We start from the raw sequence: 18,946 nt of genomic DNA on the forward strand, positions 1-18,946 counted from the left end.
AGCAGGAAGCACTCTGGAGTGTAGTCAGAGTCTATGGAGGGGCAGGGTCTCTGGGATCACGAGGTTGGTCTGTCCTTGCCCCTGGCTTTAGCTGTTGAGCAGCCCACTTGCTGTTTTCTTTTACCCTCAAGAGTCTCCTTGCCAGGCACTTGTGACCTGACCCCCACTCAGTCAGGTAAGCACCTGCCTTCAGCTCAGGGTGTGATCTCAGGGTCCTGGGATCAAGCCCCACATCAGGCTCCCTGCTCAGAGGAAACCTGCTTTTCCCTCTGCCCCTCCCCCTGCTTGTGCTCTACTTCTCTCAAATGAATAAATAAGTAAAATATTTTTTTTAAAAAAAGGAGTTTCCTTGCCTCCCACGCCGCAGCAGACAGGAGGCGCTCCCCTGCAATGACCAGGGATGCTAGCCTGCTGGGACGTGGGGCAGAGTGGCCAGTGGAGACGGCCCTTGGGTTAGCATCTCAGCTATGCCACTCACCAGCCACTGTGGGATGCTGGGCACAAAGCGACTACACCTCTCGATGCCTCAGTTCCTTCACTTGTAAAATGGGGACAAAGAGCATGTCTGTCTCATTGGGTTGTTGGGGAACAGCATTAGCCTCCAATCCAGCGGTTCTCCAAGTGTGAGCCCGGAGCCCTGGACCTGGAACTACTTTCATGATAAAACTAAGACAGGATTTGCCCTTCGCCCTTATTTGTTTCAAGAGTACAGTGTTTCCTGAGGTTGTGTAACATACCCACAGTTATCTCAAAGAAGCATTAAAATACTCCTTTCCTTTCCTTGCGCGTATCCATGGAAGGCTGGATTTTTCAAGACCTAACCAAAACAATATATCGCAACAGGCTGAATGCAGGGGTGGATATGTGAATTCAGCTGTCCTATATTAAACTGGACATTAGAGAGATTGGCAAACTTGCAAAACAGTACAGCTCTTCTCACTGATTTTATTTTGTTTTGGGGAAAATATACTTAACATTTTATTCTTAAAAATATGCAGTAACAAGTAGGTTTGTTATTACTATTTTTAAATGAATTAATGTGTTTTAAATGTCCCAGTTTTCTGACATGTTAGCTATCACTAGATCAAATCAACATAAATGAATCTATTGGGGGTTCTCAAGAGTTAAGAGTCTAAAGGGACTTTGGGAGGCACCTGGGTTGTTCAGTCAGTGAAGCGTCTGCCTTCTGCTGAGGTCATGATCCCGGGTCCTGCAATCAAGTCCCATGTTGGGCTCCACACTCAGCAGGGAGTCTGCTTCCCCCTCTCCCTCTGCTGCTCCTCTCTTGCTCACTCTGTCTCTCAAATTTTAAAAAAAATCTTTAAAAAATAATAATAAAAGGACTTTGGTAGCAGAATGTTTAAGAACCAGTGCTGTCGCCTGACACTGGCCTCGGGGCCTTCTTCGCTTCTGCAGAGCACCCCGCAGTGAAGCCAGGCCCTGTGTGGATTAAGTAGATCCAGATTCAATCAAGCAGATGCCACGAAATCAAATAGAAAGACAATAATGAAACTATTCTCCCTGCTTCTCCACTCAGAGATGATGTACCCTGTGCAGTGGGCTACGAGAATCTGCTCTTCCCTCAGTGAGACGTGATGCCCACAGGCTTCCCAGAACCTGGGTGTTCGGAGCTTCAGTCATTCGCTCATTTGTGCCACAAATGTCTGTTGAAGCCTTACTGCTTCCCAAGCTCTGTTCTACGTCTAGGGACACAGGCGGGAATAAGGAATGCAGAAAACCCTGACCCCAAGGAGCTGATGTTCTGGTTGGGCAGGCAGGTGATAAAACCCCAAAGACAAATAAATTAGGGGGTGAGAAATACTGTTGAGAAACGACATGAGGAGAAGAAGGAGCACCAGCCTAGGGAGAGAACATTTTAACAGGATGGTTAGGGATGTAACCCAGTAAGGTAATATTTGAGCAAATGCCTGGACAAGATGAGGAAGGAATCCATGCAGGTGTCCAAGGAAGTGGATCCTTCAGAGGGAATAGCAAGAGCCAAGGCCCTGAGGCACAAATGAGCTTTAGGCCTGGAGAACGGCAAGAGGCCACTGTAGCTGGAGGGGAACGGACAGAGGCAAAGAGAGGGAGCCGAGGTCAGGGAAGGGGCAGAAGAGGGATCCCGTGGGACCTTGTAGGCCATGCCAAGGACTCTGGAATTTAGCTTGAATGTGACGCCCATTGAAGGGTTTGTTTTTTGTTTGTGTTTTTGCTATTTAAGATTTTGTTTATTTATTCATGAGAGACAGAGAGAGAGGCAGAGACATAGGCAGAGGGAGAGGCAGGCTCCCCACTGAGCAGGGAGCCCGATGTGGGACTCGATCCCAGGACCCCGGGATCACCACCTGAGCCGAAGGCAGACACTCAACCACTGAGCCACCCAGGCATCCCACCATTGAAGGGTTTTGAGCAGAACTGTGACTTGATGGGATCTGTGCTTTGGCTACTGCAGCACAAGACCGAGCAGGGCGGGGGGCGAGAAGGGGGCTCTAGCAGGGTCCGGGTGAGAGACGGGGGTGGCTGGGACCAAGCCGGTCACAGTGACACGTGGGAAATGCTCAGTCCTGAGTCCCTTCTGAAGGGAGAACCAGCGTGATAGACGGTCAGTGGCAGTGAGCGGGGACAAGGAGCTCCCAGGTGTGTGGCCTGACCATCCGGCATTGACCGGAACGCTGGGCGAGAAGCAGGTTCGGGGACAGAGCCAGAGCCCTGCTCGAAATGCCTGTTTGGCACCGAACGAATTGACCTGAAGGAAAATAGGGAGTTTGTGACCACGCAAACAATACCTAACAATGACAAAACGTGGGAAAGAGGCACACAGACAACTAGAATTTAGAAGGTGTCATGAAAAGCAAGGACCCCTTTTTGTTTTCCCAAAATCCTGGCTTGTGAAATGGAGTGGTTTCTTCCAGGAAAGATAGACTTTCCAGAGGCTTCTACCTCGTTTTTCACTGACCTTTCCGAATTGCTCTGGCAAACGTTGTTTATTGTCATTGGCCCCTTCCCTCAGCCCAGGCCATCGTTGCTAATGGATGTGTGTCGTGCCCAGCTGACCCCTCTGTGCAGTATCAACGTCCTTCCCTGAGCTCGTCACTGGAGTCTTGGAGGGGCCTTGGCATTTTCCAAGGCGGCATCACTGCTGGTTTCTAGAGCCCATTTTCATGTCTCTGGGAACCTGTGTTTTCACCCCCGCACCGCCACCACCTGAAAAAGGAAGCAGGTTATATTTTGAGAACTCTCAGAGCTCCTTTTTTTGGAGTGCTTACTCTGTGCCAGACATGATCTCATTTGCTGTTGTTCCCATTTTATAGATGGTGTCACTGAGGCTTAGGGAGCCCGCTCACGTGCCCGAGGAGACAGGGCTCAAAGCCTGGCCCTCTGACTCTGGAAACCAAGCCCTTCAGAGCCACCCGCACCCCCTGTGCATTGCTGGGGTTCTCAACCCAGGCACCACTGCCACCGGGGAGTAGGAGCCTCCTCCCTGGTGAGGGCCACCCTGTGCACTGTAGGGCAGTTAGCACATCCCTGGTCTCCACCCACTAGATGCCAATAGCACCCTCTCTGCTGGTTGGGACAACCAAAAATGTCTCCAGACATGGCCCCAGTGTCCCTTGGGAAGTACCCACCCAACCCCCAGTTGGCCTGACACATGTTAGGTGTACTTTGCACACAGGCTCTGGGTTGACATCTCTGCCACCTTCCCTGCCCCGCCCCCCCAACAGCCAGCATTCCCGTCTGCAGACAGGCAGTCATAGAAGTCTCTCTCAATAAAACATCGAGTTGCTGCGTCTCCAGTTCTCCTACCCTCCCAGGGAGGGAGAGAGGCTTAAAACACTGGCGAGGGGCAGCTTTGCACTGCGTAGCCTATGCGTCTCACCCACAGCCATTGCCCCGGCCACCCTGTCAGCAACTGTGACTGTGTACCTGCTCCAGGCCACGTCCTGGGCACGCACCATGGCACCCAGAAAAGGCCCCTGCGTGGGGAGATGATGATACACAAGAAAGCAAACACATCCGCAGGTGATTTAAAGAGTGCTGAGGCCACAGAGGAGACAAACAGCCTGGTGCAGAGGGACAGAGGCCTTGAAATAGGGCAATCAGGGAAAGCTCCTCAGAGGAGGTACCATCTGATCTGAGACATCACAGCGAGAAGGAGCCAGTCCATGTGAGAGGGAGAAGGCCCGTGTGTGAGGTGGAGGGAAGAGCAGGTGCAAATGCCCTGAGGTGCCAGTGAGTTGGGCATGTTTTAAGGAATAGGGACCTGGAGTGGCCAGGACAGAGTGAGCAGAGGGGTGAGTGGTGGGAGGTGTGGGCAGAGGGAGCAGGACAGGTGGACAGGTCATTGAAGGGGGAGTGGTAGGAACGGTCTTGGGTTCAGAAGGGTCCTCCTGGCTGTTTGGGGGTGACTGGGTTATGGGAAGGCTAGAGGGGAGTCAGCAAGATCAGGGGAGGCCATTTCCACCACAAGCAAGGAAATGAGGATGAAGAAGCAAGACACGTTTCTGTCACTTTTGAGACTTTGTCACCTGATGGTCTTGCCTTGTTTATTTGGATTCCTAAACACTAGATCTGTGGATTCAGGATGCAGAGCTTTTTTATTTATTTATTTATTGTTTATTTGAGAGAGAGAGAGAGAGTGCATGTGTGCAGGTGGGGGGAGAGGCAGAGGGAGACAGTCTTCAAGCAGATTCCCTGCAAGTGCAAAGCCTGACGCAGGGCTCCATCTCATGACCTGTGAGATCACAACCTGAGTCAAAACCAAGAGTCAGAACCGACTGGGCCACACAGGTGCTCCCAGGTTGCAACATTTGAACAATGTTAGGGATCTTACAAAACTCCAACAGCTTTTCTGCCTTTGAGTCTCCTAGCTCAATATTCAAAACTCAAAGTCCCAGGGTAGATTCTGATTGGCCAAGCTCAGCCATACACTCACCCCTTAGGTGAGAAGGGGCACCTTGGTTGACGGTTGGGGCTTTTGTATTTGGGAAGAACCAGGAGTGCATAGGCTGTGGCTTCTCAGGGGTTACCTGAAGGAAAGAGAGAGAGAGAGGGAGAGTGTGTGTGTGTGTGTTCATGCATGTGTGGCTCTGTTGGCTCCAAAACATTTGGTGGAAACTGCCAAATAAAACTGAATAAATATTTAGTGAACTATTTATATGTGAATGTAAATAACAAAACGTAGCATGATTCAACCAGTCAACTCTGGAATATTTCGACTCTTAGTTATTTATCCATTATCGCTAATGTAGGATGTGGGTGGAGATGGTGTGGGATAAATGTGTGTTGAGAGATGCCAGTGCCCTTAAAACAGCCCTGCTGCTAGTTCCATCCAGAAGGCCCATGATGCGGGGTTGAGAAGGTTCCCCATGGGCAGCAGGTGGACGTCTCCCAGGTTGCCACTGGCTTGGCACTCAGGACGTGCCAGGTACTATTTCACGTTCCTTACACCGGTCGGTTCCTTCCCTCCACATGACAGCAGGCAGCGGCTCACAGTGATTGCCGCCCACCGAGGCACAGAGGAGTGAAGTCACTTGCCTGGGTTTCCACAATTGGGAGGCGACAGACCAGGAGAATCTGGCCACAGAGAGGCACTCTTGGCTGTTCCCCTGTATCGCCTCCTGCATGACCCAGAGGAGTAACTGGTGGCTACCCTGATGTTCAGGACCACACCGGCCCCCATCCCGGCTAGACCAGCTCCCCAGCACAGGGAGGTGGCCCCAGGATTCCTGTGAGCTTCCAGTTGTGGACACCCTCCATCTCCCTTGTATCTAAGATGATGCCTCCATCTGCCCTCCTGCGTCAGATTTATTACCGGCTAATCTGAGTCTCCAGTCACTGCAAGACCCAGCTTTTATAGACCACAAATGCGATTATTATGAGGCAATTTCAGTTAGATTCAGGGCTGGGAGAGATAACAGAAGGGTCTGGTCCTCTCATCAGACTCTGAATGGCTCCCCAGCAGCACTTTACTCAGACAAATGGAGGAGACAGCCAGGAGGGGAACAGGTGCACAGAGCTTCGCATCAAAGAGCTGCCTGACTGGGCCTGCAGGACTGGGACGGGGGAGGGGGTTCAAAAGGACTTAGGGGTTAACCGGCCTCTCAAAGTTGGAGGGTGGATTTTGACATCTGTCTCTGACTCAAATTTTTCCTTAAGATTTTATTTATTTATTCATGAGAGAGACAGAGAGAGAGGCAGAGACATAGGCAGAGAGAGAAGCAGGCTCCATGCAGGGACCCCGATATGGGACTCGATCCCAGGACCCTAGGATCATGGCCCTGGGCCGAAGACAGACGCTCAACCGCTGAGCCACCCAGGCATCCTTTGACATCTGACTCTGTAGGAAGTCTATTAAATGAGGTATCAGTGGAGCAAGAAGTGGCTGGGAAGGGGGACCCATTGGTCATAATGGAACCATCACTTAGCGGGCACGTGTCATGTGCCGGGTGGAAGCAGTACAGGCATATCCCAGAGATACCGCAGGTTCAGCTCCAGACCACCACCATAAGGCAAATACCACAATAAAGCTAGTCAAATGAATTTTTTGGCTCCCCAGTGCATATTGAAGTTATGTTTGCATAATCTTGTGGTCTCTTAAGTGTGCAAGAGCATTATGTCTAAAAAAGCAATGCACATACCTTAATTTAAAAACACTTTACTGCTAAAAAAAAATTAAAAAAAAAAAAAAAAAAAAAAAAAAAACGCTAACCATCCTCTGAGCTTCTGGTGAGTCATAATCACTGATCACAGGTCACTGTAACAAATATAATAATAATGGAGAGGCTTGAAATATGGCAAGAATTACCAAAACATGACACAGAGACACAAAGTGAGCAAGTGCTATTGGAAAATGGGCACCAGTAGACTCACTGGACATAGGGCTCCCCGAGCCTTCAATTTGTAAAACATGCAATGTCTGGGAAGCTCAGGAGAGTGAAGCGCGACAAGACGAGGTGTGCCCACTTGTGTCTATTCTCAGAGCAACGCACGAGTTAGATACTGTCATCATCTCCTTTTTGTGAGTGGAGAAACCGAGGCATCAGGAGAGATTAAACTAGTTGCCCAAGGACACACAGCATTCAGTGTTGCAGCATATCTCCAAGAGCCCCTTTCATGTGGAGTGTTTTTGCCAGCGTCACCTGCTCTGGGACGTCTTCATCTTTTCTGTCATAATCACTATTCTTCATTTATTATCGGCGATCAAGCCGTCTGGCTGTAAATCAAGAGCTTCCCGCAGTGTGTGTGTGTGTCGATGTCGCCACGGTCAACTTCGTTTCTTCTCTGACTCCTACCTTCCCCTTGACTTTCCACCCCAGCTAGCTTTTCATTTCTTGTTGCACTTTCATCTCCGTTGGCTGGTTCTCCCCTCAACAATCCACTTCTGTATCCTGTCTTGTAGATTATCATCAGGAGACAAGGAGGCAACCCAGCCACAAGCCTTGTTGTCGTGCGTGACTGAGTAACAGATGCACGGGGATGGTCACCAATAGACTTTGCAAGAAGTGACGTGACAGGCCACTGATCCTTCTCTGCATCTGTTATTTACACAGTGATGGGTGGACTGGAGAACCAGTAGCAAAATTTGTACTTTGTGCAATTACAGTTCATGTACCGTGGTAGCTACACCGGAACCACATTGTGGGAGACTGGTAGTCTTCAGCTAAACTGTAGAAACTAACATTTGTGCGTATTGAGACCATTTAAAGCAAAGACCACCTGTGGCCAGCCACCTGTTCTGTTCTTGTTTGTCATTGCTGGGCCAGCATTGGGTCACTCCTTTGCACGGCGGAACCCCCTGGCTGCTGTGACCCGTTTCAGAGTCTACTTCTGCATAACTGGCACCTCTTCCTCCAGGTGAAACACAGCCCTGTTTCAAATCCCTGAGGGATCCCTCACCCCACACAAGGAATTTTCCTCATAACGCCAAGGGTTGGAAAACCCTTTCTGCAAAGGGCCAGATAGTAAATATTTTGGACTCAGAGCCACATGGTCTCTGTCGCAACAACTCCAGGCTGCCATTGTAGTGTGCATGCAGCCATAACGATACATAAGCAAGTGGGTGTGGCTTGGTTCCAATGAAAGTATTTGCAAAAACAGGTGGCAGCTCAGAGTTGGTCTGCCAAACCCTGCTCTCCGCTAAGCATCTCATCTTCTTTTCTTGGGGTCTTTTCATTGCAAGCACAAGAGTTCAACTCACATGAAATTACGTAAATAGCAACAACCAAAAGTGGAGTGATGGATTTATTGGGTTATGTAACTCAGACTTTCTCAACCTTGGCACAACTGACATTTGGAACCAGATGATTCTTTGTCCGATGAGGTGGCGGTAGGGGCCGGGGTGGGGGGGTTGTCCTATGCATTATAGGATGTTTACTCACATCTGTAGCCTCTATCCACTAGATGCCACTGCTACCTCCCCACTCAGCTGTGACAATCAAAAATATCCCCATTGCCCAATGTCCTCAGATTAGGAATCACTAAGGGGACTGAAAATGCTAGCATGAGAGGTGGCTTCAGTAGGAGTGGACCCAGGGACTCAAACTAGTATCTGGGACAGTATCTCTCTTTCTCTATTCATCTCTCTTTCCTTCCTCCCTCCCTCCTTCCCCACCCCCTTCATGGCTGCTTTGTCCCATGCTACTGCATGTTCAAACAGACTCCCCTTATGGTGACCAGATGGCTGCCAGCAGCTTCAAGTTTGAATCCCATCACCTTTAAACCCACTGGGAGAACTTCTCTTTTCCAGTAGCTCCCTAAAAATCCCAGGGCTCTCTCTCATTGGCCCAGCTTGGGTCACATGCCTGCCCTTGAACCAACGAGGGTAGCCAGGGGCACGTAGTGCTCCAATTGGTCCAGCTGAGATGATGCCTGCAGCCCCGGAGTCCGGAGATCGGCCCATGTGTACTTAAGTCAGGAAGTGGTGGTACCCAAAGGACCGCAGTCGGGAAGGAGGTAGCAGGTTAACAGAAGTCTCCAGCACCAGGTGTAGATTTCCCCCCTGCGCCTGGCACACGGGAGGCAGTGAGCGCTCGGTCCTTTCAGTTGATGCCAGCCTGCTCCCCACGGGCAGCGTCAGCTGGCACATTATCAGTGGCCTTTCCTGGCCTGGCATTTAATTCCTCTTAATCTGCCTGCCAAATTGCTCTACCCTCGCACCAGCCCTGGGGTTGCTACTCTTCCTTTCACCGCGTCCCGGGCGCGAAAGCTCAGCGACCCTGGGCCCCAGCCACGACATGGGCTGTATTTTTAATCTTGATTTTAATTCCGGCTCATTCTCCTGGCTGTGTCTCCCAGCCCCGGAGCCCCAGGGCCCACGCTAATTTGCTTCTCCCACCTCAACTGGTGCCGGAATAACCATTTTAAAAACTGCCTTGGGGAAATCTAATCAAATGAGAGCAAAATCTAATTTGGCACTAAAAGCCTTTGACTGAAGCCCTGTTTTCTGGGGTCTTGTGAAGCCTGATTAATAAACTCTTTTGGGATTTCTTTTTAAGGGTTGGGGGTTGGAGAGAGATGTGAAAGAGAGGATTCCAGCAGAGGAAATCACCACAGACATTCTGACACCCGTGGCATTGGGTGATAATGGGCAGGGGTGGGGTTCCCGAGGTGCCCCACATCCCACCCCACAAGAAAGAGTTATCCCACCGGCCAGGCCGAGAGCAAAACTCTTTAGCATTCCGACTGGCACAGTCATTGGGAGGGACGTTGCCCCAGATCTTCAGGGACAAACCATAGGCTCACAAGCTGGATTTGAGGGACCTGGGAGAGAACCCAATTTTCCCAGCAGGGAATTCAGAGCACCTTTCCCCCTGGCTCTTGTATGCCCTTCTGCAAAGTGAGGGAAATTCTGTGCTTCTGAAATTACTTGTGGTCTTGGGGTACTTTCAGAATGTGTCCTGACTCCAGGAAAATAGAAAAGCTAATGTATAATATTTCAGGGGATGTGCGGACCCTTTTAAGGTTCCCTGCCATGATCTTGTTGCTTCTCCTCATGTTGCTTCTCCTCATGATCTCATCCTTCTATCCTCTAACATCTTCCTCCCTCACTGGCCTCCTTATGGTCCTCAAAGGCCCCCAAGCTTATCCCTACCTCAGGACCTTTGCACATGCTATTCCCTCTATCTGGAGCAGTTTCCCTTGTATTCCTGTTCCTTTGACTCATTCTCATCACTGCTCAGCAGCCTTCCCTCATCACTCAACCCAGTGGCGCCTCCAGGGGTCCGCCTCTGGCCACTTAGTTGCAATGCTATCCTTTATTTCCTTTGTCACTGTTTTTGCCAACACCACCACCCCTTACTTGCCACGGTCCTCCACTGGAATGTCTGCCTCATGAGGGCAGAGACCCCGGTGGCCTCATTCACTGCTGTGTTGCCATTACCTGGTATACCATCGGGGCATAATAAATAGTTATTGATACATGAATTCACACATGCCTAAGGCAGTGTTACCCCATCCCGATTTTTACCACGCAGGGACACAATGATTTATTATTCCCTTAATATTTTCCCCCCAGTTGTTTTACTCTCCTGGCCCTCCATCTCTTTTTGTAAATAAAGTTTTATTGGAACAGAGCCATGCCCACGTATTTATTATCTGTGACTGTTTTCTACAACTCTTGAGTACTTGGAGTAGAGACCATCTGGCCCACAAAGCCTACGGCATTTACTCTCTGGGCCTCCGCAGGAAATGTTTGCTGACCCCTGTCCTTTGTCATTCTTCTCCAAGGAGGGGGAGCAGGAGAGAGTGGAGAGAGGCCTGACGTGCTTCCAGAGTAGAGCTCCTTACTATGGGAAGATGCACCAAGCGTGAGGAATAAGGTCATTGATGTTTAGTAGATCTTTTCTTCTGCACTGGACTTGACCTCGAGGGGCCTTTCTAGTCCTCCCTGTGCGGTTCTTTTAGGGAGGAACGTGCAGTACCAGGGCTTCTCACCTGCAGACTCCTGACATTCTACATGGGATGATGATTCTCTGCTGCGGGTGGTCCTGAGCCTTGTAGGATGTTTAGCAGCATCCCTGGCCCCCACCCCCTGGATGCTGGCAGCACGTCCCACCCCAGTCTGTGACAAAAGCAGAAGCCAGTCTGCAAACATTGCCAAGTGTCCCCTGAGGGGCAAAACCGCCCCTGGTTGGGCATCACTGTTTCCAGGGGGCGGATGCAACAGTGCCTGACCATGTTCCTGGGGGAAGAATCAGGGCTCCCTCTGGCCAGGTGCTGGGACACCGCAGCCCCTGACTCCAGCCCACACCTCAGTCCTCGGGCCCAGCCGGGGACCTGTGGCCGCTGTGTGAGCAGGCACCCAGCACCTAAATATTGGATGTCCCCAGAGACTCAGAGCCGGGGCAGCCACTACCCCCATCTCTCGTCCCCAGAATGCCAGGGATCTTTCTGGTTTTGCTTTGCCCTCACACGCAAAGGGAGGCCCCACCCTGGGCCTTACCCCGAAGCTGCTCAGGGCTCTCCCTTCCTATTTTCACCTCCTCTGGTGCCCAGATCCTTCTGGGAGGTGTTTCCTCAGCTGCAAGGAGAGGACTGGATGGACATGCTTCCCCTTGCCCCGTGGTACAGGGATTCGGGAAAGGCTGCTTGGGTCCTAAAGAGGCTTCCAGCTCCCAGTCGGTGCCAGCCACCTGTCAGGCCTCTAGGAACCCCCCCCCCTTCCTCATGGAGAGCTCCTGCTGCATCCTCGCTCTCCCAGCTCAGGCCTCTCTTCTCTGGGAGCAAGAAGCTGAAGGCAGCTCCCCATGCTTTCTCGAAGGTTCCAGATAGAGGAGCCCATCTCATCCTCCACTGGCAGCAGAGCCCAGGCTCAGTCCACTCCTCCTCCTACAGATGTTCAGCTCCCCTGTCTCCTCTCATCTTGGGCCCTGAACTGGCGCCCACTGAACGCTCACAGTTTGCCAGGCCCGGCGCTAAGCCCTCTGCTGGCGAGATCTCTCTCACTCCCTTCACCCATCTGGAACTCTCACCTTCTCGTGCTCTCAGCACCAGCTCCTGTGGGTCTCAGAGCCCCAGGGTCCTCATCCGAAGCAGAGAGCCAGCAAGGGGCCTCTGTCTCTGGGAAAACGCTCACAGATGTTTCCATTTCTTAAAAATGGTCCTATAGGTGGTCATTATTACAGATCACACTTGCTTGATGGGAAAGGAAAAGAACGAGAAAGTATCGTAAAGAAGATCTTGCATGTTACCTCTTCACCCACATAGTTTGGGAGTAGATCCCCTTCGCGATGAATCAGGGTGATCTTTACATAAGCTCTGTTGCTGGCGTGAAACGTGCATGTGGAGACGCTCACTGCTCGTGAACGTCCAGGCCAGTGGGGTTTCGTGGGTGCTTCCAGCAGGAAATAGGGCAAGGCCGTCCCCCGAGAAGCACACCCATGGCCCTCGGTAACCACTGCTTGTTCTCCAGCACCAGAGATCTGTTTTGCCTCTTTCTGAACATCGTATACGTGAGATCATACAGCATTCTTTCATATCTGGTTTATCTCTCTTAACGTGATTAGGTGGCTGAGATGCATCTGGGTTATTGAACATGACCCCGGTCCATTCTTTCTTGTCCGGGCGTGGTATTCCGCTACACAAATACCCAGCAGCGGAGCCAACCCCGTGCTTTGGTTGATGGACAGCTGGCGTGTTCTAGTTATTTGCTATCATGAGCAGAGCTACTCTGAGCACGTCCTGCTCGTGCCTGGTGAATGAATGGATGCCTTACTGCTGAGTAAATACCCTGGGTTCAGATCGCCCGTCGGAAGGCATGAGGGTGTCCAAGTTCAGCAGACACTGTCCGGTCAGCCTCCCACGGGCGATGGACCAGGCTGCACGTCCCCTGGCTGGGTGTAAAGTCCCAGTTGCTCCACGTCCCCAGCAACATTTGGTATCGCTCGTGTTCTGATGTTAGGCACTCCGGTCACTGTGTAGTAGAGAGAGTTCAAGGGGCCCGTCGGAAAGAATGGGAAAGAATCGTGTTCTTATGTTTACGCACCTGTGTCGTAACTTAGCCGTGGCTTCGATTATGAAGGGAGGCCATGGACCATAGCACAAGAGAAGCCGTAATTTTGTCATCTGGAGAAATCACTGATACTGTGATATTCCATGGCAGTGTGGCAGATATCCCAAAATAAAATATCTTCACTTACCATTGCTTTGAAATTACTACTCTTCGCAGGGTACTATATTTTTTAAAGGGTCATGTTACTACAGAGACAAGTTCTTTTAATGTTTAGGATAACTATACGTCAAAATAATTTATTTTCTCTGAGATCCAATGTATTTTATGCACATAAAAACATTTGAGGGCAGCCCGGGTGGCTCAGTGGTTTAGCGCTGCCTTTGGCCCAGGGCGTGATCCTGGAGACCCAGGATCTCTTTCTCTCTCTCTCTCTCTCTCTCTCTTTCTCTCTCTCTCTCTCTCTCTCTCTCTTTTTCTCTCTGTCTCTCATGAATAAATAAATAAAATCTTAAAAAAAAATTTTGAGAAGCAGGTCAGGGGTCTTTTCAAAGGACTCCATGGCTCAGAGGGTAGCCCTGTTTCCACGCCTTGGGGACACCACAGTGGTGGTCGGGTGACAGAGGAGACTTTTGCTCTCTGCTTTCTCACGTGGCCTCATGATCCTTCTCCCCCTCTAGCTTTCTTCGGGAAGTATCTTAACGAATACAATGGCTCCTATGTACCGCCTGGCTGGAAGGAGTGGGTCGGCCTCCTTAAAAACTCTCGTTTTTATAACTACACACTCTGTCGGAACGGGGTGAAGGAGAAGCACGGCTTTGACTACTCCAAGGTAAGTGCTGCCTGTCGCCAGCTGGGGGGTAGGGGGGCAGTTAGGAGCATGACAAGGGAGCTTAACTACCTGGCTTCGGATGGTGACACTGACCTAAATGAGTGATCTCAAGCCAGCTACGTGCATCTTCTGCTTCCTATTTTCATCTCTCATATAATAGTCTCTGTTTCTGAGAGCTTTGTTCACAATATGCTGAAACAGAATATTCTCACAGAAAGTGCGAGAACAGTCCAGTTCAATGAATTTTCACCAACTGAACAGGCAAATGTCACCAGCACCTGCTAGTGTGCTAGGTCAAGAAGCACAGTTTCACTGCCTGCCCCCAAAGCCCCTCCTTCCACCAAACACCCTCCCATAGGGACAGCCATGGCTCAGACTTGCAGCATGACACACGAATTCTGTGTCCGGCTCCTTTTGCTTCACATCCATGTTGTCACGTGGGGCTGTAGATCCTTCACTCTTGTGTAGCATTCCATTGTGTGATTAAGCCTCAACTTGTTTGTTTTCCATGTCATGGCTTTTCTTTTTTTTTTTTTTAATATTTTATTTATTTATTCATGAGAGACACAGAGAGGCAGAAACACAGGCAGAGGGAGAAGCAGGCTCCATACAGGGAGCCCGATATGAGACTCGATCCCAGGACCCTGGGATCACAACCTGAGCCAAGGGCAGATGCTCAACCACTGAGCCACCCAGGCGCCCCATGTCATGGTTTTTCTAGTCCTGCTAATTTGTTTTATATAAGATAGAGTGCACAGATCTTAAGTGGACAGCTCAGGGAATTTCCATATATGGGTATGCCACCCAGGTCAAGATACAAAGCATTTCCAGCCCCCAGAAGGCTCCCTTATATACCTATGCAGTCAAAACCCCCACTCCCGAGGTAACCTGTATTCCAACTTCCATCACCGTGGATTGGTTTTGCCTGGATCATGTTGTGTGTGCTCTTTTGGGTCGAGCTTTTTTCACTCAGCCTGACACCTGTGAGAGCCATCCCTGTGTCTGCCCAAGTCAGCAGTGTCCCCTTCCTTGTTGTGTAGCATTCTGTTACATAGATGGTAAGTAGGAATCCATTCAACACCTGATGGACATTTTCGTTGTCTCCAGTTTGGGCCTGTTAAGAATCAGGCTGCTGTGAACATCCTTACACGTGGCTTTGTGTAGACTCTTTGCTTTTGGTTACACGCCTGGGAGTAGAATTGCTGGGACACAGGATACATTGCATGGTTGAACCAGTTTACATCCCCAGCCAGGAATGTTCTAATGTTCCAGTTCCTTCACATTCCCCATTAACACTAGTATTGTCTTTTTTATTGGGCTGTTTTACTGGGGTATAGCGGTATTTCATTGTGGTTTTATTAGAAAGGTTTTTGATGATCACGTAAGTTAATACACATAGGGCATCAGAAGAGCCCCTTCTACACAGCAATACACAGGAGTTCAGATCAGGACAGCAAACTTTTCTCTACAGAAGACCCTGTACCAAATATTTTAGGCTTTATAAGCCATACAGTCTCTGTTGCGACTACGTAAGTCTGCTATTATAGTGTACGAGCCACCGCAGGTAATGTAGAAACAAATAAGCTTGACTAGTTCCAATAAAACTTTATTTATAAAAACAGGCAGTGGGCCTGGTTTGGCCAAGGGGCCATAGTTTGCTGATTCCTGGCTTAAATGGGGAGGGGAAGGAGGACGAAGGAGGAGAGATTGACAGTGATGTCTCATCTAAACTATTAAAAAAAAAACCTGGAGACCAACAAATATTCCTGTCCCAACTAAATCTTCAAAGCAACCTTTGCATCCCCCATAGCTTTCTGGATCAGTTCTTTCCCCCACTCTTCCCTTCCCTCTCTCTTCTGCACTGTCACTGCCACTAGCCCTGGGCCTGGCACCTGTCATACCCAGGGCTCTCTGGCTTAGAATGATGACTCCTCCCTAGTTCATCTCTCTCTGAATCGCTGCACAAGGTCCCTCCCCCCACCCCCCCGGGCAGATATCACCAGGGGCTAAGTAGTCACATACACACAGGATAGCGAGCTGGGAGCAAGAGGGGACAGTCGAGAATAGTGGGGACTATGGAGCATGTATCTGTGTAGGAGGGGGCAGCCAGCTCAGATCAGGCCTCTCAGTCCCATGTGGAAAGGGGGCCCAAAATGGCCAGGTTTTCTGATTTTTCACCAGAAGCTACAAATTTGTGCATGTTTTCCTGTGAAACCTCCTGATTTTTTTAAATTTTTTTTATAAATTTATTTTTTATTGGTGTTCAATTTGCCAACATATAGAATAACACCCAGTGCTCATCCCATCAAGTGGCCCCCTCAGTGCCTGTCACCCAGTCACCCCCACCCCCCGCCCACCTCCCACCCCCTGATTTTTAAATATTGGCAAGTCACTCAGACTTTTCTAACATCCTGCATGAATCAAGTGTGCCTGATGGCCAGACCCAACCTGACCCATGGAAGTACAGCCTTGTCGGCCCACCTGGTGTGCTGCCCGCTGCCAGCTGCCTGCTGCCCTCCAGGGACTGGACACTGAGATTCTCTCTTGAGGTTAGAGGACTGGGGTTCAGAGCCCCACCTTGACACATATTATGTGCCCTTGCTTATGCTCCCTACTCCTGAGAGGCTCAGTTCCCAAATCTGGAAAATAGGCATGCCACCGCTTACCTAATAATGTGCACATCTACTCACCGAGCACCTATGGTGGTCCAAGCAGCGGGGCTGGGTGTTTTGTTATGTGTGGTGTTCCTAGCCCTCCCAGCAATCGCATGCGTGAGTGGACTAGCTGGATCTGGTTACATTACTCATGAACAACTCTTTATGGAGAGCCTGCTATGTGCCAGGCACTGTGCCAGGTGCTGCTGTCCAAGGATGAACAAAAACAGACCCAGGTGCATGCAGTCTGGGATGTGGAGGTGTGTTATTAACTGTGAAGTGATGGCACATGATTAAAGCCGGAAGGCCACACCACGGTGTAGGAGCACAGGTGTGTGCACGCACAAGCACATGGACATGTCAGCCCCGTCTCCTATTTCAGCATCCCCAGTATAAGCCAGTTCAACCAGACCAGCCTTGTTGCTTATTACAACCATCCCCAGATCTTTACTAGTGCTCTCCTGCCCTGAACTGGATCAAGTCTTATCCATCTTCTCTTTCATGAATCCTTCCCCGAGTGCCCTAAACTACAGGACTTAACCTTTCTTGAATCAGACTGGCCTCTCTTGGTGGCTTATGAACAGAAACCCATCTCAGAATGGCTCGACTGAAGAGGAAACCTGTCAGTTGATTTAACTGGTCCAGTAGTAATGACATCAGATGTGGCTCGATCCAGGGGCTCAGACAAAATCTTAAGAGGGTGGTTTCTCCTCTAAGCTTGGTTTTCTTCTCTTCAGCTCCATTTACAGCCTCTCTCCCTCCCCTCCCCCTCCCTCCCTCTAGCCCTCCCTCCCTCCCCTCCCTCCCTCCCCTTCCTTCCTCTCCTCCCTCCCCCCTTCCTCCCTCCCTCCTCCACTATCCCTATCCCACTCCACTTCTGGAAACACCAGCATGTCCAGCATCCCTCCCACCTGTGACAGGGGATGACCTGTGATGTGCCCCCTCACAGAGTCTGCCCAGTTCAGGCCCCCGAGGCAGAAGCCACACATGACATCACATGGGCAGTGCCCTCTGCCCCACTCTGGGCCCAGCTCTGGGTCAGACCAGGGGCAGGTCCCACTCTGCACAGACCAGGCCCCCCTCTGCACAGACCAGACCCCCGAGGCAGAAGCCACACATGACATCACATGGGCAGCGCCCTCTGCCCCACTCTGGGTCCCGTTCTGGGTCCCACTCTGGGCCCCGCTCTGGGTCAGACAGGGGCAGGTCCCACTCTGCACAGACCAGGCCCCAATCTGCTCCCTGGCAAGTGAATTCCAGAGCCCTGGTGGGGGAATTTATAAGCTAACAACACAAACTGTAGTGTCTTGGAGCTGAACAGGCTGCTACTCCCCTCCCAGACTCAGCACAGGCTAATCCTCCAAAACCTAGAACACCCACTCAGGCCTTGTTAAGATTCGTCACCACGTCCACGCCCAGTCTCAGAGCAGCCCTGTAATCAAGTTACCCAGGGACACCAGAGTCCCTTTGGGGCTAAGGACGGGACATGCAGCCGCTGCTCTTTCACCCTGTTTCCTGCCACAGAAGCATCCCCACTGTGAATGAGAGGAGCCCCGGGGGAAGATTCCCGGGCCCCCTGGGAGCGGAGGCCTGGGAACAGAGGGCTGGGGGCCCCCTGGGAGCCCGAGCTGGCTCGGGGCCAGGGCTGAGACCTGCGGTGGGCAGCAGGCAGTGGGGGCCCGGGCGTCCGAGGGAGCGGTGCTCCAGCACTCTGAGGAGGGAGATGCCTCTACAGGGGGTTCGCTGCTGGCCTCAGTGGCTTCCCCAGGAGGCCCAGCTGGAGAAGAAGGGATGGTCCTTCCCTAGTTCCCCTCAAAAGGCCCTCTGAGGGCTGTCCTGAGTCACTAATCTCAAGGCCAGATGCCCTGGAAAGCGTCCTGATGGCGAGGTGGACAGAGAGGCAGCAATGACGAGAGAGGAATGATGTAGCACCCGGGCGGAAAGCCAGAGCAGGCTGGAGAAGCTGGGACTGGCGGTGCAAGGGAGATAGGAACGGCTAGGCTTGGGTCCCGGAGGAGGCCCAGGTGCTGGGAAGGTCCTGAGAGATGGTGGTCCCTGTAAACGTGAACGTGACCACCCCTCAATCCGGCATCTGTGCTTCTCTGTTCTGGAGAAGCCTCCCTCATCTGCAGGAGGGGACCTGGCTCAGCTGTTGATAGCAGCTTTGCTTGTTAATTGAAAGAAATCGATGAAGGCCACCAACGCAGGAAACTATTAAATGACCACAAAGGATCCCTACCCTGGAGGGTTCTAGAAAAAGACAAGAGGGCTCATTTTGATGTAAAGTCATCAAAAGGGCTTTGGACTTAAGACTGATGGCAAGAGCAGGTTGCAGAGAGAGCTTGTCCAGACCCCTATTCAGATGTCGCCTTCCTAGATCATGATGTGTCAAGGGCATCCCCACCTCAACCCTCCTCCCCACCCCCTCAGCTGGTCACCGCTGACACACCACACCAGTGTGTAACCAGGTTCGCTTATTAATGTCTGTCTCCTCACGTTAGAATACAGACCCAT

General features: G+C 51.0%; 1 protein-coding gene across 29 annotated transcripts in view; it reads left to right on the forward strand.

Moving 5' to 3' along the window:
* The window catches only part of SULF2 (sulfatase 2), a 117,709-nt gene that overhangs the window by 63,870 nt on the left and 34,893 nt on the right, over positions 1 to 18,946 (forward strand). For all 29 annotated transcript variants that reach the window (XM_072735659.1, XM_072735669.1, XM_072735644.1 and 26 more), the window contains one exon: positions 13,627 to 13,778. In XM_072735659.1, coding sequence (XP_072591760.1) covers positions 13,627 to 13,778 — 152 coding nt within the window. The remainder of the gene's footprint in view (positions 1 to 13,626; positions 13,779 to 18,946) is intronic.

The sequence above is a fragment of the Vulpes vulpes genome, chromosome 14, assembly GCF_048418805.1.
Source record: "Vulpes vulpes isolate BD-2025 chromosome 14, VulVul3, whole genome shotgun sequence".
NCBI lineage: Eukaryota > Metazoa > Chordata > Mammalia > Carnivora > Canidae > Vulpes > Vulpes vulpes.